The sequence below is a fragment of the Brassica napus genome, chromosome A3, assembly GCF_020379485.1.
Source record: "Brassica napus cultivar Da-Ae chromosome A3, Da-Ae, whole genome shotgun sequence".
NCBI lineage: Eukaryota > Viridiplantae > Streptophyta > Magnoliopsida > Brassicales > Brassicaceae > Brassica > Brassica napus.
In genome coordinates this window covers 16,341,237-16,363,303 of record NC_063436.1, presented here as the reverse complement: position 1 = coordinate 16,363,303, position 22,067 = coordinate 16,341,237, and the positions used below count along the sequence as shown (strand labels likewise).

The 22,067-nt window shown below is 36.0% G+C and overlaps 4 protein-coding genes and 2 pseudogenes across 5 annotated transcripts; 4 read left to right on the top strand and 2 right to left on the bottom strand.

Annotated features, from left to right (window-relative positions):
- Nucleotides 1–296: 296 nt before the first annotated feature.
- On the top strand, nucleotides 297–4,437 carry LOC106439200 (transcription factor IIIB 60 kDa subunit-like). The gene is made up of 19 exons (XM_048776345.1): nucleotides 297–613; nucleotides 686–767; nucleotides 932–1,007; nucleotides 1,236–1,324; nucleotides 1,395–1,471; nucleotides 1,559–1,615; nucleotides 1,691–1,803; nucleotides 1,953–2,035; nucleotides 2,110–2,196; nucleotides 2,314–2,394; nucleotides 2,494–2,637; nucleotides 2,739–2,885; nucleotides 2,965–3,019; nucleotides 3,108–3,190; nucleotides 3,302–3,382; nucleotides 3,458–3,586; nucleotides 3,697–3,786; nucleotides 3,923–3,976; nucleotides 4,091–4,437. The coding sequence occupies exons 1-19, from the start codon at nucleotides 552–554 to the stop codon at nucleotides 4,313–4,315; spliced, it is 1,815 nt and encodes a 604-aa protein (XP_048632302.1). The 5' UTR covers nucleotides 297–551; the 3' UTR covers nucleotides 4,316–4,437.
- Nucleotides 4,438–5,165: 728 nt separating this feature from the next.
- Nucleotides 5,166–9,702, top strand: LOC106439194 (transcription factor IIIB 60 kDa subunit). 2 transcript variants are annotated; one of them, XM_048776344.1, is made up of 20 exons: nucleotides 5,166–5,354; nucleotides 5,457–5,579; nucleotides 5,657–5,738; nucleotides 5,980–6,055; nucleotides 6,284–6,372; nucleotides 6,443–6,519; nucleotides 6,617–6,673; nucleotides 6,774–6,886; nucleotides 7,080–7,162; nucleotides 7,240–7,326; nucleotides 7,446–7,526; nucleotides 7,728–7,871; nucleotides 7,967–8,113; nucleotides 8,217–8,271; nucleotides 8,361–8,443; nucleotides 8,534–8,614; nucleotides 8,704–8,832; nucleotides 8,987–9,076; nucleotides 9,194–9,247; nucleotides 9,349–9,702. In XM_048776344.1, the coding sequence occupies exons 2-20, from the start codon at nucleotides 5,518–5,520 to the stop codon at nucleotides 9,592–9,594; spliced, it is 1,836 nt and encodes a 611-aa protein (XP_048632301.1). In that variant the 5' UTR covers nucleotides 5,166–5,354; nucleotides 5,457–5,517; the 3' UTR covers nucleotides 9,595–9,702. The 2 variants fall into 2 exon arrangements, with proteins under 2 accessions (XP_048632301.1, XP_048632300.1); XM_048776343.1 differs by having other exon boundaries at nucleotides 5,221–5,354; nucleotides 5,440–5,579.
- Nucleotides 9,703–9,744: 42 nt separating this feature from the next.
- Nucleotides 9,745–12,810, top strand: LOC106439196 (annotated as a pseudogene).
- Nucleotides 12,582–13,450, top strand: LOC106442165 (annotated as a pseudogene).
- Nucleotides 13,451–15,520: 2,070 nt separating this feature from the next.
- Nucleotides 15,521–16,192, bottom strand: LOC106386474 (metallothionein-like protein type 2, MT2-18). The gene is made up of 2 exons (XM_013826316.3): nucleotides 16,035–16,192; nucleotides 15,521–15,944 (listed from the first exon to the last, which is right to left on the bottom strand). The coding sequence occupies exons 1-2, from the start codon at nucleotides 16,100–16,102 to the stop codon at nucleotides 15,767–15,769; spliced, it is 246 nt and encodes an 81-aa protein (XP_013681770.2). The 5' UTR covers nucleotides 16,103–16,192; the 3' UTR covers nucleotides 15,521–15,766.
- A 1,428-nt stretch (nucleotides 16,193–17,620) lies between these two features.
- On the bottom strand, nucleotides 17,621–20,549 carry LOC106439193 (probable protein phosphatase 2C 36). The gene is made up of 4 exons (XM_013880590.3): nucleotides 18,858–20,549; nucleotides 18,660–18,773; nucleotides 18,058–18,322; nucleotides 17,621–17,967 (listed from the first exon to the last, which is right to left on the bottom strand). Exons 1-4 carry the CDS (start codon nucleotides 20,424–20,426, stop codon nucleotides 17,852–17,854), a joined length of 2,064 nt encoding a protein of 687 aa, XP_013736044.2. The 5' UTR covers nucleotides 20,427–20,549; the 3' UTR covers nucleotides 17,621–17,851.
- Between the last annotated feature and the right edge of the window lie 1,518 nt (nucleotides 20,550–22,067).

The following is a 22,067-nucleotide window of genomic DNA, read 5'->3' as shown; positions in this document are numbered from 1 at the left end:
TTATCATGCTGATTTTAAATTTATAATATATGTATTAACAAGTATTCAAAAGATAATTATATTCGCATGTGTAGGTAAAATACATAGCAATAAATATTTTTGCTGTTCTAAAATTTTAACACGAGAGCTCGGAATGAAAACAATTGCTTTTTTTTTTGAGCAACTATTTTAATATAAGTTGTAGGAGGGGAAATAGTCAAAAACGAAAAGTAAGGGTGGTTTAGTGAAGAATCAAAATTTTGGGGGCAATTAGAATAAAGTCAACCCTATCTAACAAAATATCCCACGAACTTTTGCCTAACTCCTAGAGACCCGAGTTCGATCCAGAGTAGTCGCCAATCAGAGGATCTCAAATATCTCAGCTTCGCCTTCTACAGAGCCATCGCCGCAAGTTATAATAAAATTACGCACGGAACCGTTAAACCCTAAATCCTCTCCACTCTCTCGCACGATCGCCTATGCCAGAAACAGTCTGATCTTCGATTGAAGCCTTTTGGATCCAATTGATTAGCAAAGTTAGTAGCTTTCTGTGTTTGGTGGGGGGAGGAGCCATGGTGTGGTGTAACCATTGTGCGAAGAACGTTCCGGGTGTACGTCCCTACGATGGTGCACTGTAAGTGTTTGTGATAATTCACTTTACCCTTTTGTGTTTGTAGTCTCAAAAATGTGATTTTTTTATCTGCAGGGCATGTGATTTATGTGGGAGGATTTTGGAAAATTTTAACTTTTCAACTGAAGTTACTTTCGTTAAGAATGCTGCTGGGCAGGTAAGAGTCAGAACTCAGCTTACGATTTTTGATTCACTTGCAATGTTCTGTACTGGTTTGTATGAGAAAGTTGGGAACTTTTTGTGTGTGTTTTAGTTCAGTGAGTATGTTGATACGACTCTGTTAGTTTGATCTTTTGCCTTTTACTTATTGTGTACCTGCAGAGTCAAGCGTCAGGTAACGTAGTGAGAAGTGTTCAGAGTGGGGTTTCAAGCTCACGTGAAAGGAGAATTAGACTAGGTATCTACTTCAACTTATACATGTACTCTACTGCTTTCGCTTATGTTTTGATCGAATTACTCTGTTGGATTCAGCTTTAATGATGCAATTCCCTCTCTTTAATTGCGTTTCAAACTTTTTGGTTCAGTAATTGATTAGTTGGTGTACTCATTAACATTAACCATTGACGTTAATGCAATTCAGATCCTGATAGTTAACTCTGACCAAAACCTTGGTTCTTATTTGCAGCTAGAGATGAGTTTATGAATTTGAGAGATGGTTTGGGACTTGGTGATGAGAGAGATGATCTGATTGACATGGCTACTCGATTCTTTACAGTATGTTTTGGTTTATATTAATTTGTCAGGACTTTTGCCCAAATTTTAACTCAGTTTATTCTTCTGAAAGATGGCAGTTGAGCAAAATTTCACTAAGGGCCGGAGAACTGAACTAGTACAGTGTTCCTGTCTCTACTTGACTTGCAGGTTAGGTTCTTAGTAACCCTCCTTGTTGTGGTCTTCTTTAAAATACCATGCTGTAGTATGTTGACCAAAACCTTTCTTGATCTGTAGGGAAAAGAACATCCCGTTTCTTCTTATTGATTTCTCAAGCTACCTTCGTGTTAGCGTGTAAGATGCGTTTTTTGCATCTTTATTTCTCTTTCTTTTCGTTGTAATTCAGGCTTTGATGTTTTTGTTTCATAGTTATGAGTTAGGTGCTGTGTACTTGCAACTCTGTGAAATGCTGTACCTTACTGAAAACAAGAACTACGAAAAGCTTGTTGATCCTTCAATCTATATTCCTCGGTTCGCAAACGGTACCTACTCTCATTCTTTTCTGTATTTGGTTAATGCTAAATGTTACTACTATTCTAGTTCTCTAGTTGCTTTGAGCATCAGCCAAGAAACAAACATTTATATAGAGTAGTACTTAACCCAGTTTACACATTTCATCACACACTTGCAGTCTTATTGAAAGGCACATATAATAAAAAGGTCCTGAAAACAGCTAGAAACATTATAGCTAGTATGAAGAGAGATTGGATACAGGTTTGAACCTTTATCTTATCGTTATTTATTGTTTATCATGCCTTGTGTTTAAACTGACCATATATTGGTTGCAGACCGGCAGAAAACCTAGTGGAATATGCGGAGCAGCACTTTACACAGCTGCGCTTGCCAATGGTATCAAGTGCTCTAAGACGGATATTGTAAGATATGTTATCTTAGACAAAAAAAAGTATTTTTAAAGATGAGAGGAGAGACGTTTTATCACTTTTATTTAACAAATTTAGTGCTGATATGGTGTAATTTTGTTAATATTTCAGGTAGGAATTGTGCATATATGTGAAGCAACTCTAACCAAAAGGTTGAATGAGTTTGTGGATACTGAGGCTGGAAGTTTAAATGTGAGTTCAGGCTATATGTATATGTGTATTGACACCGTTTAGGGTTTTCTTGTTTGTACCCTATATGTCTATTGACACCGTTTTTCTATGAGTGGCTAGGTTAAGGAGCTCAAAAAGAGAGAACAGGAAATGCAGAAAAGACCTTTTGCAACGAACCAGACGTCTAACAAAGAGACGGTGCACTGTAAACATCAGGATCGTAAGCCTGTTAACTATGGACTATGTGAGGAATGTTACAGCGATGTAAGTCTCCGGTTTTATGCCTCTTTTCATGTCTTTTGTTTACGTAATTTCGAAACCTTAGCAAATGGCTATGAGAGTTAACTGTCTGATATTTTTTGCAGTTCATAAGTGTTTCAGGAGGACTTGTTGGTGGGTCGGATCCTCCTGCTTTCCAGCGAGCAGAGAAAGATAGAATGGAAAAAGAAAAAACAGCTAGAGAAGAAAACGAAGGAGGGATTAGTAGCCTAAACCATGATGAACAACAAAATGTAAGTTTAGTGTTTTCTTACCAAGCTTGTTCAATTCTGCTTTGGTGGAATCTTATGCTTGAAATTTTTCCGTTGGCAGTCCAAGAGAGAACCAGTCTACTCCAGTGTGAGCAAAAGTGCAAAACCATGTTCAGGTGAGTGCGCAATTGCTATCTAATCAGATTAAAATTTGTTTGCTAACGTTTGAGCTCTTGAGAATCTTTATTGTGTGCTGTGTCACAGAGAAAGGTGAAGGAGAGAAAGAAGAGGATGATGGTGAAGTTTCAGATGAATCAGGAAACTTTTCTGACGTCAGTGATACAGAGGTAGGCAATAATTTTTGCTTTCTTTTGTTAGCTATATTACATTCTAAGTGGTCAAATGTTCAACGTTAAGTGTCTCTGTCTCTTGGTTGTAATATTTGACTGTTAACTCAGGTGGATTGCTACATTAACAACGAGGAGGAAAGGCGCTATAAGAAGGTGGTATGGGAAGAAATGAACAAAGAATATATTCAGGTGATTTTTGAGGGCTATATCATCTATGGATTCTTTATTAGTTTAAGAATCTTACAGAACTATATTGTTTTGTAGGAGCAAGCAGATAAGCAAGCTGCTCTCAAGGCGGCTAATGACGCTTTAAACGCAAGCAGCTCTAATTTGCCAGAACATGCAAGAAAGCTTGTTGAGGCTTCTAAAGCTGCTGTAGCAAAATCTAGAAAGGTGAGTCCATTTCAGCTTTGTTGTTGCAATTATGTTCCTAACTTTGTATCAAGTATCTGACGTATGGTTTGCTCAATCAAATTCTGATTCTCTTTTATAATTCTATACAGGAAAAGCAACAAAAACGAGCTGAGGAAGAAAAGAACGCACCTCCCCCAGCTACAACCACGGAATCTGTTCGCAGAATGCTTGATAGAAAGGTGAAAATGTCTCTTCTTTGACGCCTTTAGAACTAACCTGGAACTGAAAGTACATAATCATGTCCATAAAATATATATATATATCCTCTTCTTAAAGTTAACACTCATGACTTCAGTTGAATCTTGACGTTTGCAGAGGCTTAGAGGGTTAATCCCCGACGATGTTTTGGACGACCTCTTTGATCCATCTGTAAGTTTTTAATCTTCTCCTAAGTCCTATGTTTTCCTTAATCATCATCACTTTTTTGGTTGTGTATGAGTTTGTAGCTTTGTATTAACTTTCTTCCCTTTGTGTTTGTTTCAGCCAACTGAGAAACCAGCCAAGATTTCAAGAACCGAGACAGTCATCGAAAAGACGAAGGAAGTGAAGAGCAATAAACAAGAGGATGGTGAAGATGAAGCTGAAGAGGATGAAGAAGGCTATGTAGAATCATATGACATTAACACAGATTTTCCAGACGGTGAAAAACTCTATGAAGAGGAAGATGAAGAAGAAGAGGAGGATGGTTATGATTTTGGACTATATTGATGTCTTCTGAAACAAAGTTTTCATTATGTACACTTCATTTTGTAGAACATCGTTCACATTTTTCTCTTGAGAGCATTCCTCGAAGTCAAGAGTTAGTTATGGAAGCCAATGGTTTGGAGTCACTGCTATCAAATTTCACCTCAGACACAGATATTCATGCTAGAACTCGAGCTTTGGGGGCAATATCATGTAAGCCTGATCAAAACAATGGAAGTAAGGTGTAGCAGCATAGAGAAAGGGGATGAGAAGCTGAGGCAGCTTCTAGAAGAGCTGAGGATCTTGAAACGGTTAAAGAAGAGAGACAGCTCGTGGATGTACTGTGGAGTGTTTGCTACAATGAACATTCTTCTTTCAGAGAGAAAGGGCTTCTTGTTTCCTGGTGAAGACGAGTTGCCTCCTGATGTGGCAAGCAAGCTCTTGGAGCCTCTTCTCAGAGCTTCTGCAGCTGAGAAGAAAGAATAACCTGTGAAACTACTTTGACCAACACCATAGACGATAACTTGAAGCTAAACTTTATGCTTTTGTTGTCTTGTAACATTTAAAATTTTCATACAAGACTTATACTTTCACTGTGAAGATTCTAATATTTATGTAACGGTAAATTTCTGTTTTTTTTATAATTTAAAATCTTTATTCCTATTGTTAATGCTTATATTAAGACCGTTCAGATTCATTTTTTTTTTCAATTCAAAGGTATCACAATTTCACAGGTTTTCTTCTCAGTTTCTGTTTAGCAGTAGCAACCAGTGTGGACCAGATGAATAAACATATTCGATTGTAGGGTGGTTTAGTAATTAACGTTGAAAAATTAGGGGGTTTAATGAAAAACCGAAAACGTTTGGGGCCAATTTGATTATGAAGCAGTACTTGAGGGGTATATAAAGTCAACTCTATCTAAAAAAAATAGCCCACGAACTTTTGCTTAACTCCTAGGGACCCGAGTTCGATCCCAAGCAGCAACCTATCAGAGGAAATATATCTCAAACACATCTCCCACCTTCTCCTTCTTCAGCCATCGTCGCAGCCTCAGCTATAACTGGTAAGTTATATAAAGTTACACACACCGTTAAACCCTAATCCTCTCCACTCTCTCGCACGTTCGCTAACACCAAATTTCGCTGCAGTTTGAAATCGATTGAAGAGTTTTGGATCCAATTGATTAGCAAAGTTAGTAGCTTTATCTGTGTTTGGGGGAGGGAGCCATGGTGTGGTGTAACCATTGTGGGAAGAGCGTCTCCGGGATACGCCCCTACGATGGTGCACTGTAAGTGTTTGTGATTATTCACTATTGTGTCTTCTTAGCTTCAAAGTGTGAAACTTTGTGTTTGTTAACGTTGCAAGGGCGTGTAATCAATGCGGGAGGATATTGGAAAATTTCAACTTTTCAACTGAAGTCACTTTCGTTAAGAATGCTGCTGGGCAGGTAAGAATCAGTTTCATTCTTTCTTGCAGCTCTTTAAGACTTAAGGAATGTGTCGTATGTTCTCTTGTCTCATTTGGTTGTCGGAGAATCTTGGAATTATTTTTAAATCTGTGCTTTGTTTGATGTTCTCTAGGGGTTAGTGTGAGAAAAGTTAGCAACTTTCTACGGTTATTAGTTTCAGTATGTTCCTATGACTCTATTATAGTCTGATCTTTTGCCTTTACTTATTGTGTAACTGCAGAGTCAAGCGTCAGGTAACGTAGTGAGAAGTGTTCAAAGTGGGGTTTCTAGCTCACGTGAAAGGAGAATTAGACTAGGTATGTACTTCAACTTTACACATGTACTCTACTGCTTTCGCTTATGTTTGATTGAATTGCTCTATTGGATTCAGCTTAATGATGCAATTCCCTCTCTTTAATTGCGTTTCAAACTTTTTAGTTCAATAATTGATTAGTTGGTGTAGTCTCATTTTAACATTAACCATTGCGTTATTGGATACTTGACGTTAATGCAACTCTGACCAAAACCTTGGTTCTTATTTGCAGCTAGAGATGAGTTTATGAATTTGAGAGATGGTTTGGGACTTGGTGATGAGAGAGATGATCTGATTGACATGGCTACTCGATTCTTTACTGTATGTTTTGGTTTATATTAATTTGTTAGGACTTTTGCCCAAATTTTAACTCAGTTTAATCTTCTGAAAGATGTCAGTTGAGCAAAATTTCACTAAGGGCCGGAGAACTGAACTAGTACAGTGTTCCTGTCTCTACTTGACTTGCAGGTTAGGTTCTTAGTAACCCATCTTGTGCTCTCCAAGTTCTGGTTCTTCTTTAAAATACCATTTTTTATGTTTGACCAAAACCTTTCTTCATCTCTAGGGAAAAGAACGTCCCGTTTCTTCTTATAGATTTCTCAAGCTACCTTCGAGTTAGCGTGTAAGATGCGTTTTTGTTCTTCTTCATTTCCATGCTGTTCCTCTTTCTTTCCATTGTAATATAGGTTTTGATGTTTTTGTTTCATAAAATTCTTGTCTAGTTATGAGTTAGGTGCTGTGTACTTGCAACTCTGTGAAATGCTGTACCTTACTGAAAACCGGAATTATGAAAAGCTTGTTGATCCTTCAATCTATATTCCTCGGTTCTCAAATGGTAAGTATGTTTTTCTTTCAAGTCTCAATTCTTTTCTATGTTTTTCTTTCAAGTCTCAATTCTTTTCTGTATTGTTTGATGCTAAATGTACTATTGTTCTATTTCGTTAGTTGCTTTGAACATCAGCTAAGAAACAAACATTTATATAGAGCAGTACTTAACCCAGCTTACTCTTTACATCACACACTTGCAGCCTTATTGAAAGGCAAACAAGATAAAGAGGTCATGCGAACAGCTAGAGACATTATAGCTAGTATGAAGAGAGATTGGATACAGGTTTGACTTCTTTTTTTTGTTAGTTGATCGCTGTACCCTTCATCTTAGCGTTATTTATTGTCCATTATGCCTTGCAGACTGGCCGGAAACCTAGTGGAATATGCGGAGCAGCACTTTACACAGCTGCGCTTGCCCATGGTATCAAGTGCTCTAAGACAGATATTGTAAGATATGATTAGCTTAGACAAAAAAAAGTAGTTTTAAAGATGAGTGGAGAGACGTTTTAGCACTTTTATTTAACAAATTTAGTGCTGATATGGTGTAATTTTTATTAATATTTCAGGTAGGGGTTGTGCATATATGTGAAGCAACTCTAACAAAAAGGTTGAATGAGTTTGGAGATACTGAGGCTGGAAGTTTAAATGTGAGTTAAGACTTAAGACTAAAGAGTTTTTACTGGTCGAATTGTTGGCTAACTGTTCATATTATCTGATAAACACCGATTGACTTTGAGTGTTTAGGGTTTTATGGGGTGTTTTAGATAATGTTTTCCTTAATTATCTTTAGGCTTTTCTTGTTTGTACCCTATATGTATATTGACACCGTTTTTTTTATGTGCGGCTAGGTTGAGGAGCTCTCAGAGAGAGAAAGGGAAATGCATAAAAGATCTTTTGCCACGAACCAAACATCTAGCAAAGAGACTGTGCACTGTATGCATCAGGATAGTAAGCCTGTTAACTATGGACTATGTGAGGAATGTTACCGTGATGTAAGTCTCCGGTTTTATGCCTATTTTGTCTCTTTTCATGATTCTGAAACCGTAGCAAATGGCTATGAGAGTTAACAGTCTGATATTTTTTGCAGTTCATAAGTGTTTCCGGAGGACTTGTTGGTGGGTCGGATCCTCCTGCTTTCCAACGAGCAGAGAAAGAGAGAATGGAAAAAGAAAAAGCAGCTAGAGAAGAAAACGAAGGAGGGATTAGTAGCCTAAACCACGATGAACAACTAAATGTAAGTTTAGTGTTTCTTGCTAATAAAGACACATGTATGTATACCAAGCTTGTTCAATTCTTCTTTGGTGGAATCTTATGCTTGAATATTTTTCCTTTGGCAGTCCAAGAGAGAACCAGTCTACTCCAGTGTGAGCAAAAGTGCAAAACCATGTTCAGGTGAGTGTGCAATTGCTATCTAAATCAGATTAAACTTTGTTTGCTAACGTTTGAGCTCTTAAGAATCTTTATTGTGGGCTGTGTCACAGAGAAAGGTGATGGAGAAAAAGATGAGGATGGTAGTGAAGTTTCAGATGAATCAGGCAACTTTTCTGACGTCAGTGATACTGAGGTGGGCAATAATAACGCTTTCTTATGTTAGTTTATATTACATTTTCGTATGTTAGATTGATCTTGGTCGTAATATTTGACTGTTACTCAGGTGGATTGCTACATTAACAACGAGGAGGAAAGGCGCTACAAGAAGGTGGTATGGGAAGAAATGAACAAAGAATATATTAAGGTGATTTTCTGTGGCTATATCATCTGTGGATTCTTTTATCAGTTGTCACATACATAAGAATCTTACAAAACTATAATTGTTTTTGGTAGGAGCAAGCAGATAAGGAAGCTGCTCTGAAGGCGGCTAATGATGCTTTAAACGCAAGCAGCTCTAATTTGCCAGAACATGCAAGAAAGCTTGTTGAGGCTTCTAGAGCTGCCGTAGCAAAATCTAGAAAGGTGACTCTCCATTTCAGATTTGTTGCAACTATGTTCCTGAGCTTATTGATTTGGATTCATCCATATTTCATTTGGTATCAAGTTATCTTGACTTATGGAGATTAATGACATATGGTTCACTCAATCAAGTTCTGGTTCTATTAACTCCACATAGGAAAAACAACAAAAAAGAGCTGAGGAAGAAAAGAACGCACCTCCACCAGCCACAGCCACGGAATCTGTTCGCAGAATGCTTGATAAAAAGGTTAAAATGTCTCTTCTTTTGATGCCTTTAGAACTATCCCGGAACTGAAAGTACACAATCATGTCCATAAAATATATGCTTATGCTCTTCTTTAAGTTGAATCTTGACGTTTTGCAGAGGCTTAGTGGGTTAATCAACTACGATCTTTTGGACGAGCTCTTTGATACATCTGTAAGTCTTTTTAGTCTCTCCTCTGTTTCCTTAATTACCATCACTTTTTTTGGTTGTGTATATGAGTCTGTAGCTTTGTATAACTCTTCTGCTCATTTCAGCCAACTGAGAAACCAGCCAAGATTTCAAGAACCGAGACAGTCATGGAAAAGACGAAGGACGAGAAGAAGGAAGTGAAGAGCAATAAACAAGAGGATGGTGAAAATGAAGAAGAAGATGAAGCAGAAGAGGATCAAGAAGGCTATGTAGAATCATATGACATAAACACAGATTTTCCAGACGGTGAAAAACTCTATGAAGAGGAAGATGAAGAAGAGGAGGATGGTTATGATCTTGGACTATATTGATGCTTTCTGAAACAAAGTTCCATGTAGAACATTGTTTACCTTTTAAATAATACTCCTGTTTTAGGTAAACGTAAAATTACTCAAAAATTATTTTCTGTTTCAAAAATATCATCAAAATATAATTTTATAATTATTTAATTATAAAATAAACTATAAAATATTATTGGCTATACCGTGTTTAAATAAAAGTGAAAACTATCAAGAACGTATGAAAACATTTTATATATTAAAAATAAAAAAAAATCTTTTAAATATTTTACATTTTGGAACAGAAGAAATAGTGAATTTGATTTAACAACAAGAATAAACCGGCCGAGATAGAAAATAGGTTTACCTAATAAGGTAAACGGTGAGGTCAGCTGAAGAAGTATTCGTTATAATATTTTTGTTTTGTCTTTTTGCTCTGTTTGGATCCAAAGTCTCTCTGCTTCAACGGGCAAATTAGGGCTTAAGGTTTTGTTCCTGTGATCAGATGTGGTGAAAGTTGTGACTTCACGGTTTGTTTAGGTCTGAAACTGACGCATATTCTATTAGGGCTTCTTGATAACCAGTTTACGTTATTAGAATTGTTATAAAGCCTAGATTTTTTACTCAGTTCTTGTCTTTTTTGAGATCTGGGTTCTGTCTGCTTGCGTGTTTTGTCTGAATGTTGTTCTCATGGAAGTAAAATGGATCTTCAGGAAAAAGAAAAAATGGAGGATGAGTGTATAGAGAGTAAGCAATTAACAGCTGTTTCTCCCTCTTCCGTGTCTGAAGGCAGTAGTAGTAGCTTCCTCAAGTCACCTGGTGCTGTTCCAAGTCCTGCTACAGTATCTCCAAGGCATAGGTTCTTTTTGTTTACATTCTTACATTCTATTGTCTGTGTGTGATCACTTTTGTCTTGTTTAAAGTTTCTGTAATGATTTAAAAGTTATGCCAGGAGGACGAGTGGTCCTATGAGGCGAACCAAAGGCGGCTGGACAAAGGAAGAGGTTTAGTATCTGTCTTAAAACTTGTGGTGGATCACTAGTTTTTGAATTGAGATGAGAGTTGTCTTTACTTTATTACAGGATGAGATATTGAGACAAGGAGTTTGTAGGTTTAAAGCCAAGTCCTGGAAGAAAGTAGGTAAATGACTATTGGTTCCATGCTTCTTGTTCTATGTAGTCTTTATGAACTGTTCTTGTTGTTTTTGAATTGGTTTTATTTTTTTGCAGCTGAGTTTCTCCGTGGTAGGACTGAAGTTCAATGCATGCACCGGTGGCAGAAAGTGTTGGATCCAAACCTTAACAAGGGACATTGGACGCAACAGGTTCCGTTATGTTTCTGATTCTTTTTTTTTTTTTTTGGTGAATGTAAGAGCTTGAAAGTTATTTTTTCTTGCAGGAGGATGAGACAATCGTTGAGCTTGTTGAAAAATATGGGGCTAAGAAATGGTCTCTTATATCACAGTCTTTGCCAGGTCGAATTGGGAAGCAATGTAGAGAGAGGTAGCTATTAAATTCATAATGAACAAATCATTTTGGAAGCTTCAATGTGTGTGTTTGTGATATGTAATGCAGGTGGCACAACCATTTGAATCCTGGTATCAACAAGGAGGCTTGGACCCCAGAAGAAGAGTTAGCTCTCTTGAATGCTCATGTTATCTATGGAAACAAATGGGCTGAAATTGCTAAGGTCTTACCTGGCAGGTATGTACTTTGTTTTGGTGCATGCTGTTAGGATTCTATACAAGGGTTAGTGATGTAACAGAAGATTTAAAGGATAGAATTAGTAGTCCGTTGATTTTGAGAATACAAGGTTACTTGTTGTTTAGTCTTAGAATCCACAAATAAACTAATTTTTTTTACATTGGTTGAGATATATATAGATCTACCGAAAACAAAGAACAAAGAGAGCGTAACATTTGATTGGTATTTCCAAATATCTATCTGCATCAGTTAGCTTCTTGGTTTAATGAAAAGGGTTTACTTAAAAAACTTGATGCAGAACCGACAATTCGATAAAGAACCATTGGAACAGCTCATTGAAGAAGAAGTCAGAGTTCTTCTCAGCTAATGGTGGCTTACCACCAACACCCAAGTATGCTACTACCAAGCCCACTCCTGCCAAGCCAGTGATGGCAGTAACTACATCAGCAAAGAATGGTGTTCTCGATGGTGCAACTACACAGTTTAAAAAAACTGATGAAGAAGGAAAATACCAGTTAAACTCTTCTGTTCCGCTCCAAGAATTAGTAGCTGCTTCACCAGTCACCAGTGTTAGTGAGTACACTCGCTCTTCTCCTCAGTTGCATAACCCAGAGAATGGTTATCAACGTTACCACAAGCCTCAGAGAGAGCATTACGTGGCGTCAGAAGAGGATAAGCAGCGTATGTACGGTTATGAATACGGTTGCAGTCCAAGCACACCACCTGTTATCTTCTTCACACCACCGCCACCTTGTAGAAAAGAGTACAACTACGGTTCAGGTCCAACGAGTTTTGAGTCTTTCTTGAGAGAAGCTGCTAGAACATTCCCAAACATGCCTTCTATTATCAGGAAAAGGCCACGCAAATTTGTTGTTGCTCCTGATAACAACAAAACAGATGAAGAAGAAGCTGCTAAAGAGGTTGTTGACGAAAAGGTGAGCCCTGATCGTGAAGAAGACGAAGAAGAGAAGCAGAACAATGGAACAAATGCTTACTATATATCTCCCCCTTACCGGATAGGATCCAAAAGAAGAGCTGTGTTCAAGTCAAGACAGCTCGAGTTCATCAGTCCAGAGGCAGAGAAGGCTGATGATGAAACCAAATCACCTGAGAAAGATAAAGTTGCTTGATGGAAGAGATTCTCAACTCCCAAGCTAAAAAGGATATATATTATTCTCTTGATAGGCTGATGTTTTATATTGGCTTTTTAGTATTTTTTTTATTTTATAGGGTTAACGTTTAAGGTTGTATTAAATCCAATTAATCCCCTAGACATTACATGATTTAGGTTAGTGTTAATACCCAAAATAATACACAATGTCATGGAGATCAGTTTCACTTTCAGTCATTCAAAACTGCAAAAATGCCTCAGGTTTTATGCAAATGAGAGTCTAAACTACAAAAAGATGTTCAATTAGCAATATTAGATTTATTTGACTAATTTAATATCATGTTTAGTCAAGATTAAATTAATTAATTTGCTCCATCAAAAGGTTATAGAAGGAAACTTGTAGCTGCGGTTAGGTTTCTTGCGCATCTCGTGAACCAGCGTGTAGCTGGAGAGACTGTTGCACTCGAGCTTCTCCACATGCTTCTTGGTGAGCCTAGTGGAGACACCGTTGAGGTTGCTGTTGCGTTTGTTAAAGAGTGTGGAGCCACGCTTCTTGAGGTGTCTCCAAGAGTTTTCGACATCTTTAGAGGGATTCTTCAAGAAGGTGACTTGGAGTACACGTCTAAGTGTTTGGTTGAGTCTTTGGTTAGTATCAACTTTGAGAATCACAAAGCCACTCGTCCTGAGTTAGATTTACTTGACGAGAAAGTAACGCATATAATCTCTCTTTTTGATGAAATCGATCCTGAGACTTCCTTAGACGTCTTCAAACCCGACCCTGAGTTCCACCAAAACGAGAGGAAGTACGAGCAGCTCAAAAGGAAGATACTTGGGGAAGAAGATACAGAAGAAGAAGATCATACAGAAACTGATCTTGTGTCTTAGGAGGAAAATCTACCAAACAATCACGTCAAGTCTTAACTGCGAGGACGCAGGGCACAGACCACTCCAACTCAGAATCAAACCAGGTCAAGAGATGGAGCTATGCGTTATGATCTTGGAATGTTGCATTGAGGAGATAACTTACCGTTCCTTCTATGAACGGCTTATTCATGCCCGAACTAGGGGTTGCTGAGAGAATACATACCTCAACTTTTACTGCAAGTCGAAACATACTTACACTAATCAAAAATTTAAAATTCATGCCTGAACTATCGGTTGATAAAAAAATACATACCCCAACTCTTATTGCATGCCAAAACATACCTTAACTAATCAAAAATTTGAAATTTATGCCTAGTCTTTAGAAGTCAACGCTAATTTCAATCTATACTATTATTTTTGAAATAATTTTATAGCAACGGAGCTCTCACGTTAAAAAACAGAGTGGCTAAAGTTTATGTTATCCTAAATGAATTTTTATATATATTCTATTATATAATAAAAAAAATTATATTAAAAATTTTATATATTTTTAAAAAATTATGATGATTCTTATATATTGTGTTGTTATCTTAAAATAATAGTTTACTATTGTAAAAGTAAAAAAAATTAAGAGACATGATTTTTGCAATATTATATTTTCTTAAAAATATAGGATAATTCTTATATATTGTGTTGTTATCTTGAAATAATATTTTACTATTTTGAAAGTTAAAATTTAAGATAAAAATAATATCTAAGTAAATATTAATGGAGCAATATATTTGTATAAGGATATTTTCTAAGAAGTGATTTTAAGATATATTTGTATATATAATAATTATCTTTTTTTAAATATAATATTGTAAAAAATAACTTCTTTTAATTTTTTTACTTTTATAATAGTAAAATATTATTTTAAGATAACAACATAATATATAAGAATCATCATAATTATTTTAAAAAAATATATAAGATTTTTAAAATAAAATTCATTTTATTTAAAAATTCATTAAGGGTAACATAGAATTTAGCCAATCTAATTTTTAACGTGAGAGCTCTGTTGCGAAAAATTACTTCGCAAATAAAATTCATTTTATTATATAATAGAATATATATAAAAATTTATCAGGGGTAACATAGATTTTAGCTACTCTAATTTTTAACGTGAGAGCTCCGTTGCGAAAATTTACTTCGCAAATAATAGTATAGATTGAAATTAGCGTTGACTTCTAAAGACTAGGCATAAATTTCAAATTTTTGATTAGTTAAGGTATGTTTTGGCATGCAATAAGAGTTGGGGTATGTATTTTTTTATCGATCCATAATTCAGGCATGAATTTTAAATTTTTGATTAGTGTAGGTATGTTTTGACTTGCAGTAAAAGTTGAGGTATGTATTTTCTCAGCAATCCCTAGTTCGGGCATGAATAAGCCGTTTTCCCGTCACTTAGCACACAGGTTCTGCCTCAAAAGCAAAGCTTACATAGAATGTTTCAAGAATCTGTTTGTGCAGCAATATGTTACACTTCATCGCCTTGAGACCAATAAGCTGAGGATTGTAGCCATGTTCTTTGCTCATATCCTAGCCACAGATGCTCTTCTGTGGGATGTTCTTGGTAATATTAGTTAACTGAGGAAGACACGACTACGTCCTCTCGTATCTTTGTGAAGATTCTTTTTCAAGAACTCTCTGAGAAGTTGGGGGTAAGGTGTTTGGATGAAAAGCTTCAGGATCCAGCCATGGAGGAGACTTTTGAGCCAATCTTCCCAAAGGACCATCCCAAGAACATGAGGTTCTCCATCAACTTCTTCACCTCTATTGGCCTTGGAGGCATCACTGGAAAACTCAGGCAGATTTTGCAAGCTCTCTATTAAGTTGTATACATTACAGACTTTTATTTGGCTTTTTTAGTGTTGGATTTAGTCTAAGAACTATTATAACTTCTATCATTCTGAATCTACTAATGCTTTGATATTGCCTATTTTATCTACCAGTTGGAATTCAACAAAAGCTTGACAGCTTAAAAACATTGTCAATAGAGTAAAGAGAGATCTTAATTACCAAGATTGTGCCAAGAAAATGGTTAGAGAGAGATTAATTTACCAAGTTGATGTTCTGGCCCGTTGACATCATCATCATGTTTCAACTTTTTCATACCATATCTAAATCATTTAGTAATGACAAGAAGTTGCGATTTAAACTATTTGACAATGAAGTTAAAAAATAAAGATTAAAAGGCTCTTGTTCTGAATTATATTATCTTATAAGAGACTCAAACAAGAAACTAAAAAACTCTTTTTCAAAAAACTTCATTCTGAAATACAAAGGACCCATGATGGTCACATATTGGCAGAGACAGACCAAACACACAAACTAAGACCATTAATATCGGCTAAAAGAAATGACAAAGACAAGGCTGCATGCAGCCGTTATTAAACATAAAAAAGCGAAACCTAAAAACATCATTAGGGTTATATTATTACTTAATTAAAAGACACTGACTATCTCTGCCATTTTAAAGTTTTATTCATGTACAAGTGCAAGGATCACACTTGCAGTCAGATCCACACTTGCATCCATCGTTCTCGACGTTACTCTCGCCGAAAGCCTCGTACTGATTCTTCATGGCCGGTGCAACACCAAAGACAAAAGTCTCAGTCGTAGTGGTCTCGCCAGAAAAGCCCAACTCAGGGTTCTTTTTGCAACTGCAACAACCGAAACAACAACCGTTCAAGATCCAATGAAACACATATAATGAATCAAAAACATATATTAGAGAGGCTCAATAGACTTGCCCTCCACAACAACCACTGACGCACGTGCAAGCAGATCCACAACCACAGTTTCCTCCGCAGCAAGACATTTTCTCAGAGAATATTCAAAGAAAGAACGAAACAAGAGTATTAACAAAACTGATCGATAAAATGTTTTATCACAAATGAAACTTGTGATCGATGAAGCTCCCAAGTTTATATATAGGCTAAATAAAGAGAATATTCTCCATGAACGTGTCTCGATCTCCATCTCTCTCTCCGCTCATATCTCGTACGTCGTTTCAATAAATGTCGGGTCGATAGTTGTGGAGTGTTTGTTCGTTCTGGTACGCCCAAAAGCGGCCGGGAGAAATCGAAGGAAAAAAAACAATTCCCCAATCTTATCCGAGTAACAATATTTTTGAATATGATAAGTGGTTTATATTGTTGCCAATACCTCTGATTCTACGCATGATTTTACAAAAAAATAACAAATAATATTCGAGATTTAGGAGATGCAAGCCATTAGCTCCATTTCTCACTCGGCGCTGAATGGTAGTGCAAGTTTATACTTTATGGTTCGTGATACTAGTACGATTAACCGATTATAAGACATACTAGATTTTGATCCGCGTTTAAGAAGCGCAGATATTTTTTTGGTGACCGTAAACTCAAATATTAAATAAATTTATGTTTATTATTAGATATCTAAAATATTTAAAACTGTTTTATTATTATTATTTCAGTCGGGTACAATGTTTTCATTGAGTTTTCATATCCGAATCAGACTTGTGGTCGAACCGTAAGATCTAGTAACTCATATATAGTGTAATAGAATATAATAAAATGAGTATAGTAAAAGTATCTGAAAATCAAAAAGACCGTTATTAACCCACTGAGAAAAAATATAATTTGGTTTTTGTTTTATAAATTTTTGATATATTAATATATATTTGACTTGTATAAAAAATTTCTTTTAACAAATATTGTTAAGTTTATTTATAAATATATTAATTATCAATCTACCAAAATAGTGAAGCAAGTATTATTTTTTTTTCTTTTTTAATTTTCTATCAAACTATTATCATTTTTTTTTAAAAAAAAATCAGTTTGTGACAGATATTTTATTATTAGAAATCCATACAATTTAAATAATGTTACATTTATATGTATTTATGTATAAAATGGTCTTCATAATTTGGGATTTTGTAAAAAAGGGTTTAAAGTTAATTTGATTAATTTTTTTTTCTGTAACAAAAGTTAATTGGATTTATAATTTTCTTTTCATAATGGGTTGTATCAGTTAAATTATTTTTTAAAGTTAAATACCCAAAACACAATTAATAATATTTATTTTGCTGATAACAAAGTGAGATTAAATAGGGATAACATATAATATATAAGGAAGACCAAAAAATAAAAAAGAAGAAAGGTCCAAACAACCTTTATAAGTAGATTTATCAAGACTGCTTCCCTTTTAATAGAATAGATACAGTTTAACTTATATCATGGTTATATTTATATAACTCCATGATTAGGAGATGGTTATGACAAGTTGCCGAATATATGGCATATTAAAAACAGAGAGAAGTTGCATTTTCTTAATTGCTTACCAGTATAGCTTAGCGACCAATGCAAGAAGATACATACCGTCTAACTTATTATCCCAAATATATGGTTATGCTCTTCTTGCATTATATATCAATTTCACTAAACTAAATATTTAGTTAGAAAATACAGCATATCAAATAGATAACAAAAACTCACTGGAGAACAAAAAATCTAAGTTCAGTGAGTCTGTCTCTTGACAAGTTTTTTAAATATATATTTTTGTTTGTTAAAGAAGATTTTAATGATATTCACATGGAAGATCTCCAAATTCTTCCTTCAAGTGAAATTACAATCACCGAAACATCATCATGATACTTGCGGCGATCTCCTTGCGGTATCTCCAGCAACTCATGGAAGTCCATACCTGAAAAACAAACAAAGTTGTACGTGAGTTTCATTAAAAATCTGCGTTTAGCTTCTTAAACTGCGTTTGCGTTAAGTTCTATGTTAGTACCATATTTTTTAGCAGCTCTAAGGAGGACTTCTTGGATGAGATGCTGAGCAGGATCACCTTCAGGGAAGGCCGAGATGAAAGAGTCGACCTCAAAGATGGCTTCCTCATTTGAAAAGTATTCATACAATCCATCTGAGGAGAGGATGAGGAATTTGTCACGTGACGTGAGTCTGTGGTGGTGTAGGGACGGAGAGCACGTGATGTATGGCGATGTTCCAACGTAGTTTATTCTGAACATCTCTAGAAGCGCCTCGTTCCATTTTGGCTGAGGAAAGAGATTTTTCCTTTTAGTTAGATATACAAAGGATCCAAAATCTAAAAGTTTCCTAATGATTAATGTGTTATATCATATAAATTACTAGTAAATGCACCGCATGTTGTCCTTGGTTCTAACCATTGTTCTAAAAATCTGTTTATACAACATTTAGGCGACAAATCGATTATAATCGAAAACAATTGATCTAATCCTTTTTAAAAATTAGTAAAACGCCTACTTATTCTTTAGCTATTTCTTGAACATTGTCCATAACAAATAAACCCTAATTTTAATTGATATGAGAATCCAAAAGAAACAAGATTTCGAAAATTGTCTAATAACATACTTGCTTAAGAAACCCAGCGCCAAAAGCACGTGTGACCTTGAGATATCCTTTCACTCTATCTTTCTCTATCGCCAACGGATCATCAGGATGTTCCATCTTGATTCTTCTCACTTCCTGTCACGTTAAAAATATATAATCAGTTTACATATTATTGTTGATCAAGACAAAACAATTTGAAACGTGACATAAAAGTTTCACCTCTTTATTGTTTGTGCTGTGTTCCATATTAAGTTGAACAGGAACCAGAAGATTCAATCCTTTGTCCCGGACCAAGAATGTCTCTAATGGACTCTCTTCTTTGATTCTCTCAAGCTCGTTTTGCATCTTCTTCCTCTGCCTTAGATCAGGTCTTCTAGCCAAAACCGCTCGGCTATCTCCGACGCTCATCACGTAGACGTCCTCTCCCTTCATCAGTGTCACAAGAACACACGATCCCATCAATGCCAGCTCTGGATTCTCATCCACCTTCAGATCAAACGCTTCTTCAGTTTTCTTCAACGCTTGTTGAAGAGCTCTCAAAACGTCTTTGTGGTTAATCATCTCCAAATCAGATTCCTTGTGCGTAGAATTGCTGTTTCTTGAGTTATCCTCCCACTCGCATCTCCATTGCAGCTTCTTCATATTCCCGGCTATGTTTCTTGAGTCACAAGAAACAGAGTCTTCTTTCATTACTGCTATGTTTCTTGAGTTACAAGCAACACAGTTTTCTTTCATTACTTCTATGTTTCTTGAGTCACAAGCAACATAGTCTTCTTTCATTACATGAACCGAATCAGAATCGAGTGTACTATGTTTCTTGATCTGAGACTCGCTGTTTTCTATATATGATTCAAGATCCTGGGCTTCTAACTTGTCGTTCCATAGCAAACCCTTGAGCTCCTTAAGCACGGCGGTGTAGAGATTGTTGAGAAGATAATCTGGCGGATCTGGACCGCTGAATCCATCATAAATCCCGACGAAAAGCCAACCATTGTCCTCAGAGAGGATGACGTGTACTCGATCTTCCCCAGCTTTCCCTTGCGCCCATTGTATCTTTGGCTCCTCCTCCAAAGAAGACTGATCAGACTTCTCTTCTTCTTCTTCTTCCGAGTCTTCTTGTTCTTTGGTTGTTCGAGGGCTTTCTTGGCTTCTCAGAGTTGTGTTGGTCTCATCGGAATCTAAAGATTCGTGAGATGAATAGGAACCGTCGATTGGCTCAACCACGCTCTTCTTAGAGCAAGAAGAGATGATATTGGATACAATGGTCTTGAATGTGAGAAACTTATTGTTCGGTTTAGGTTTCGTGAATGATTTGATCTTCTTTGGTTTCTTCTTCTTCTTCTTGTTCTTCCCGACCGGACCTGAAACCAAACCGCTTTCGTTCGGACCAGATAAAAACCGCCGCTCGAACACACCCGACTCGTGACCCGGCTTCTTACTCGGACTACGCGGGACGGGCTTGAGCGGCAAGGAAGCGAATCTGTTAGAGCTTTCGAACCCTGAGGCCTGTAACGACGCGTCTGTTGACGGGGAGCCGGCAGAGAGCGCCGTTGAAGTATTGGCGCTAACGGAAGCGCCGGAGATTGAGAAGGTTGTGGTGGTGGCTCCGGCGATGGAGTCTAGTCGGAGGGACGGTTCTTGTTGGAAGGAAGATCTTGATACGTTGAGAACCGGCCCGACATAGCAGAAGGAGTGACCTAGGTTGTCGTGGACCGGTACGCCGTCGTATCGCTTGGAAATATCTCCGGAGGTGGTTACCGTGCAACAGCCACTGACTCCATTCCCCATTTGTCGAAGGATGAGGTGAACTGGGTAGAAAACGGCACCGTTTAGTGAAGCCGAAGCGTGTTGTGTCGCATGTTGGAGGAGGAAAGTTATGGAGACATTATGAATAGCGTTTTGAGTATTTATGTTGTGGAGGCAAAATTAATGCGAAGAGGATGAAAAGAGTTGACTTTTGTAGAGGTTTATTCTGTTGGTATTATGTTTATTGGAATTAGTAAAACCTGTAAACGACAATCATAATGTTTGTTGTTGTATTTTACATTACTTTGTTGGGTAAAATTTCCACTATTTTAATTAAATAAACTTTTTTGGAGTTGACATTTAGAGAAGGGTACGTGTGGTTTTTAAAAAAATAACAGAAAAGTATGAAATTATTAAACTAAATGGAATTGCAAAAAGTCAAATGATGTGGATGTTAATCCCATGACTAGTGTGGTTTAGACTAGTCACTACAAAGAAACGAATTGTAGGAAACTTGATTTAGCTTCTATCTAGGGAAGACAAATCCATGTGCTGATGATTTAACAAAATAAAAGACAAATCTATGTGCTGATGACCTAACCAAAGATGTTATTCAAGAAATAAAAATCATAAACAAAATAATACTTCCTATGTTTTACAAAAAGTCTCACCTTGACATTTCTGATCAGTAAAATATTTTATTTTATTTTAAATTTCAGTATAATTTTAACGTCAAATAAAATTTATATGTATTCAGCAGTATCACAATGACTACTGGATAAATAAAACTAATTATAATTATTTGAAGTGGAAAAAAAGTTTTAACTATTAAAAAAACTAGTACCAAAATGCTTTTCTTTGTGAAATAAAGGGAGTAATACTCGATTTTTAAGAACATTATTAACTAGATTTCCAAGATGAGAGATAATGATTATATTGGTTAGGGTTAGCTCAATTATTGTCTCATCTTTGTTTTAGTACATATGAAAACACGTCTATTCAGCAGTCTCGTAACTAATTACGGTATAGAAAGATGTCTACTAGTATATTTCTTGTAGAATCTTATTATCTGCCCCCAACCATATACTAGTAGATGTTACAGCCTTTTGATAATAAGGGGCGTTGTATATAACAATCTGATATTCAAAATTTACATTATATTGTATATCGAAATGACTAAGTATAAATGCAGAATACATAATTATTAATTATTATTTTAACAGATGGAAAATTAATATCCTAAAAAGATACCAGATATTCCTTAAGGAGCAGCTGGCCGCTTACGTTGCAATATGCATTGCATGAACTGTGCAATAAAATTTCCTAATTAAAGAACAAATCTTTTGAAATTTTCAACATACCATTTTCAATTTTTCACAGACCTCAATGATATGATAAATTGATAATAATACTACTTGTCTATGAGAATAACTCGATCAGTTGCCATGATCAGGAATTCATCAGGACAGAGTGTTGGCACATTATTTTTAAATAAAATATATATTATAATATAATTAGACACTTAGTTTATCAACTTAACCATAGATTATGCTTAGGCACGTAATTACATTTTGTGGATCATTATAAAAAAAATTGTCAACGATTTCGAGATTGAGAACGTGGAAGCAAAGAGTTTGGAGATCAAAATCTCATCTCATCTCTGACTTTTTCCTATATATATCG

Excerpts from the sequence above, each read along its gene's own strand:
- LOC106439200 (XM_048776345.1), top strand. The coding sequence starts at position 552 with ATGGTGTGGTGTAACCATTGTGCGAAGAACGTTCCGGGTGTACGTCCC. Across the intron at positions 1,472-1,558 it reads TGTCTCTACTTGACTTGCAG|GGAAAAGAACATCCCGTTTC; the intron begins GTTAGGTTCTTA and ends CTTGATCTGTAG. Across the intron at positions 1,616-1,690 it reads AGCTACCTTCGTGTTAGCGT|TTATGAGTTAGGTGCTGTGT; the intron begins GTAAGATGCGTT and ends TTTGTTTCATAG.
- LOC106439194 (XM_048776344.1), top strand. The coding sequence starts at position 5,518 with ATGGTGTGGTGTAACCATTGTGGGAAGAGCGTCTCCGGGATACGCCCC. Across the intron at positions 6,520-6,616 it reads TGTCTCTACTTGACTTGCAG|GGAAAAGAACGTCCCGTTTC; the intron begins GTTAGGTTCTTA and ends CTTCATCTCTAG. Across the intron at positions 8,615-8,703 it reads TGAACAAAGAATATATTAAG|GAGCAAGCAGATAAGGAAGC; the intron begins GTGATTTTCTGT and ends TGTTTTTGGTAG.
- LOC106386474 (XM_013826316.3), bottom strand. The coding sequence starts at position 16,102 with ATGTCTTGCTGCGGAGGAAACTGTGGTTGTGGATCTGCTTGCACGTGC. Across the intron at positions 15,945-16,034 it reads GTCAGTGGTTGTTGTGGAGG|TTGCAAAAAGAACCCTGAGT; the intron begins GCAAGTCTATTG and ends CGGTTGTTGCAG.
- LOC106439193 (XM_013880590.3), bottom strand. The coding sequence starts at position 20,426 with ATGGGGAATGGAGTCAGTGGCTGTTGCACGGTAACCACCTCCGGAGAT. Across the intron at positions 18,323-18,659 it reads GCGCTGGGTTTCTTAAGCAA|CCAAAATGGAACGAGGCGCT; the intron begins GTATGTTATTAG and ends CTCTTTCCTCAG. Across the intron at positions 17,968-18,057 it reads TAGAGCTGCTAAAAAATATG|GTATGGACTTCCATGAGTTG; the intron begins GTACTAACATAG and ends TTTGTTTTTCAG.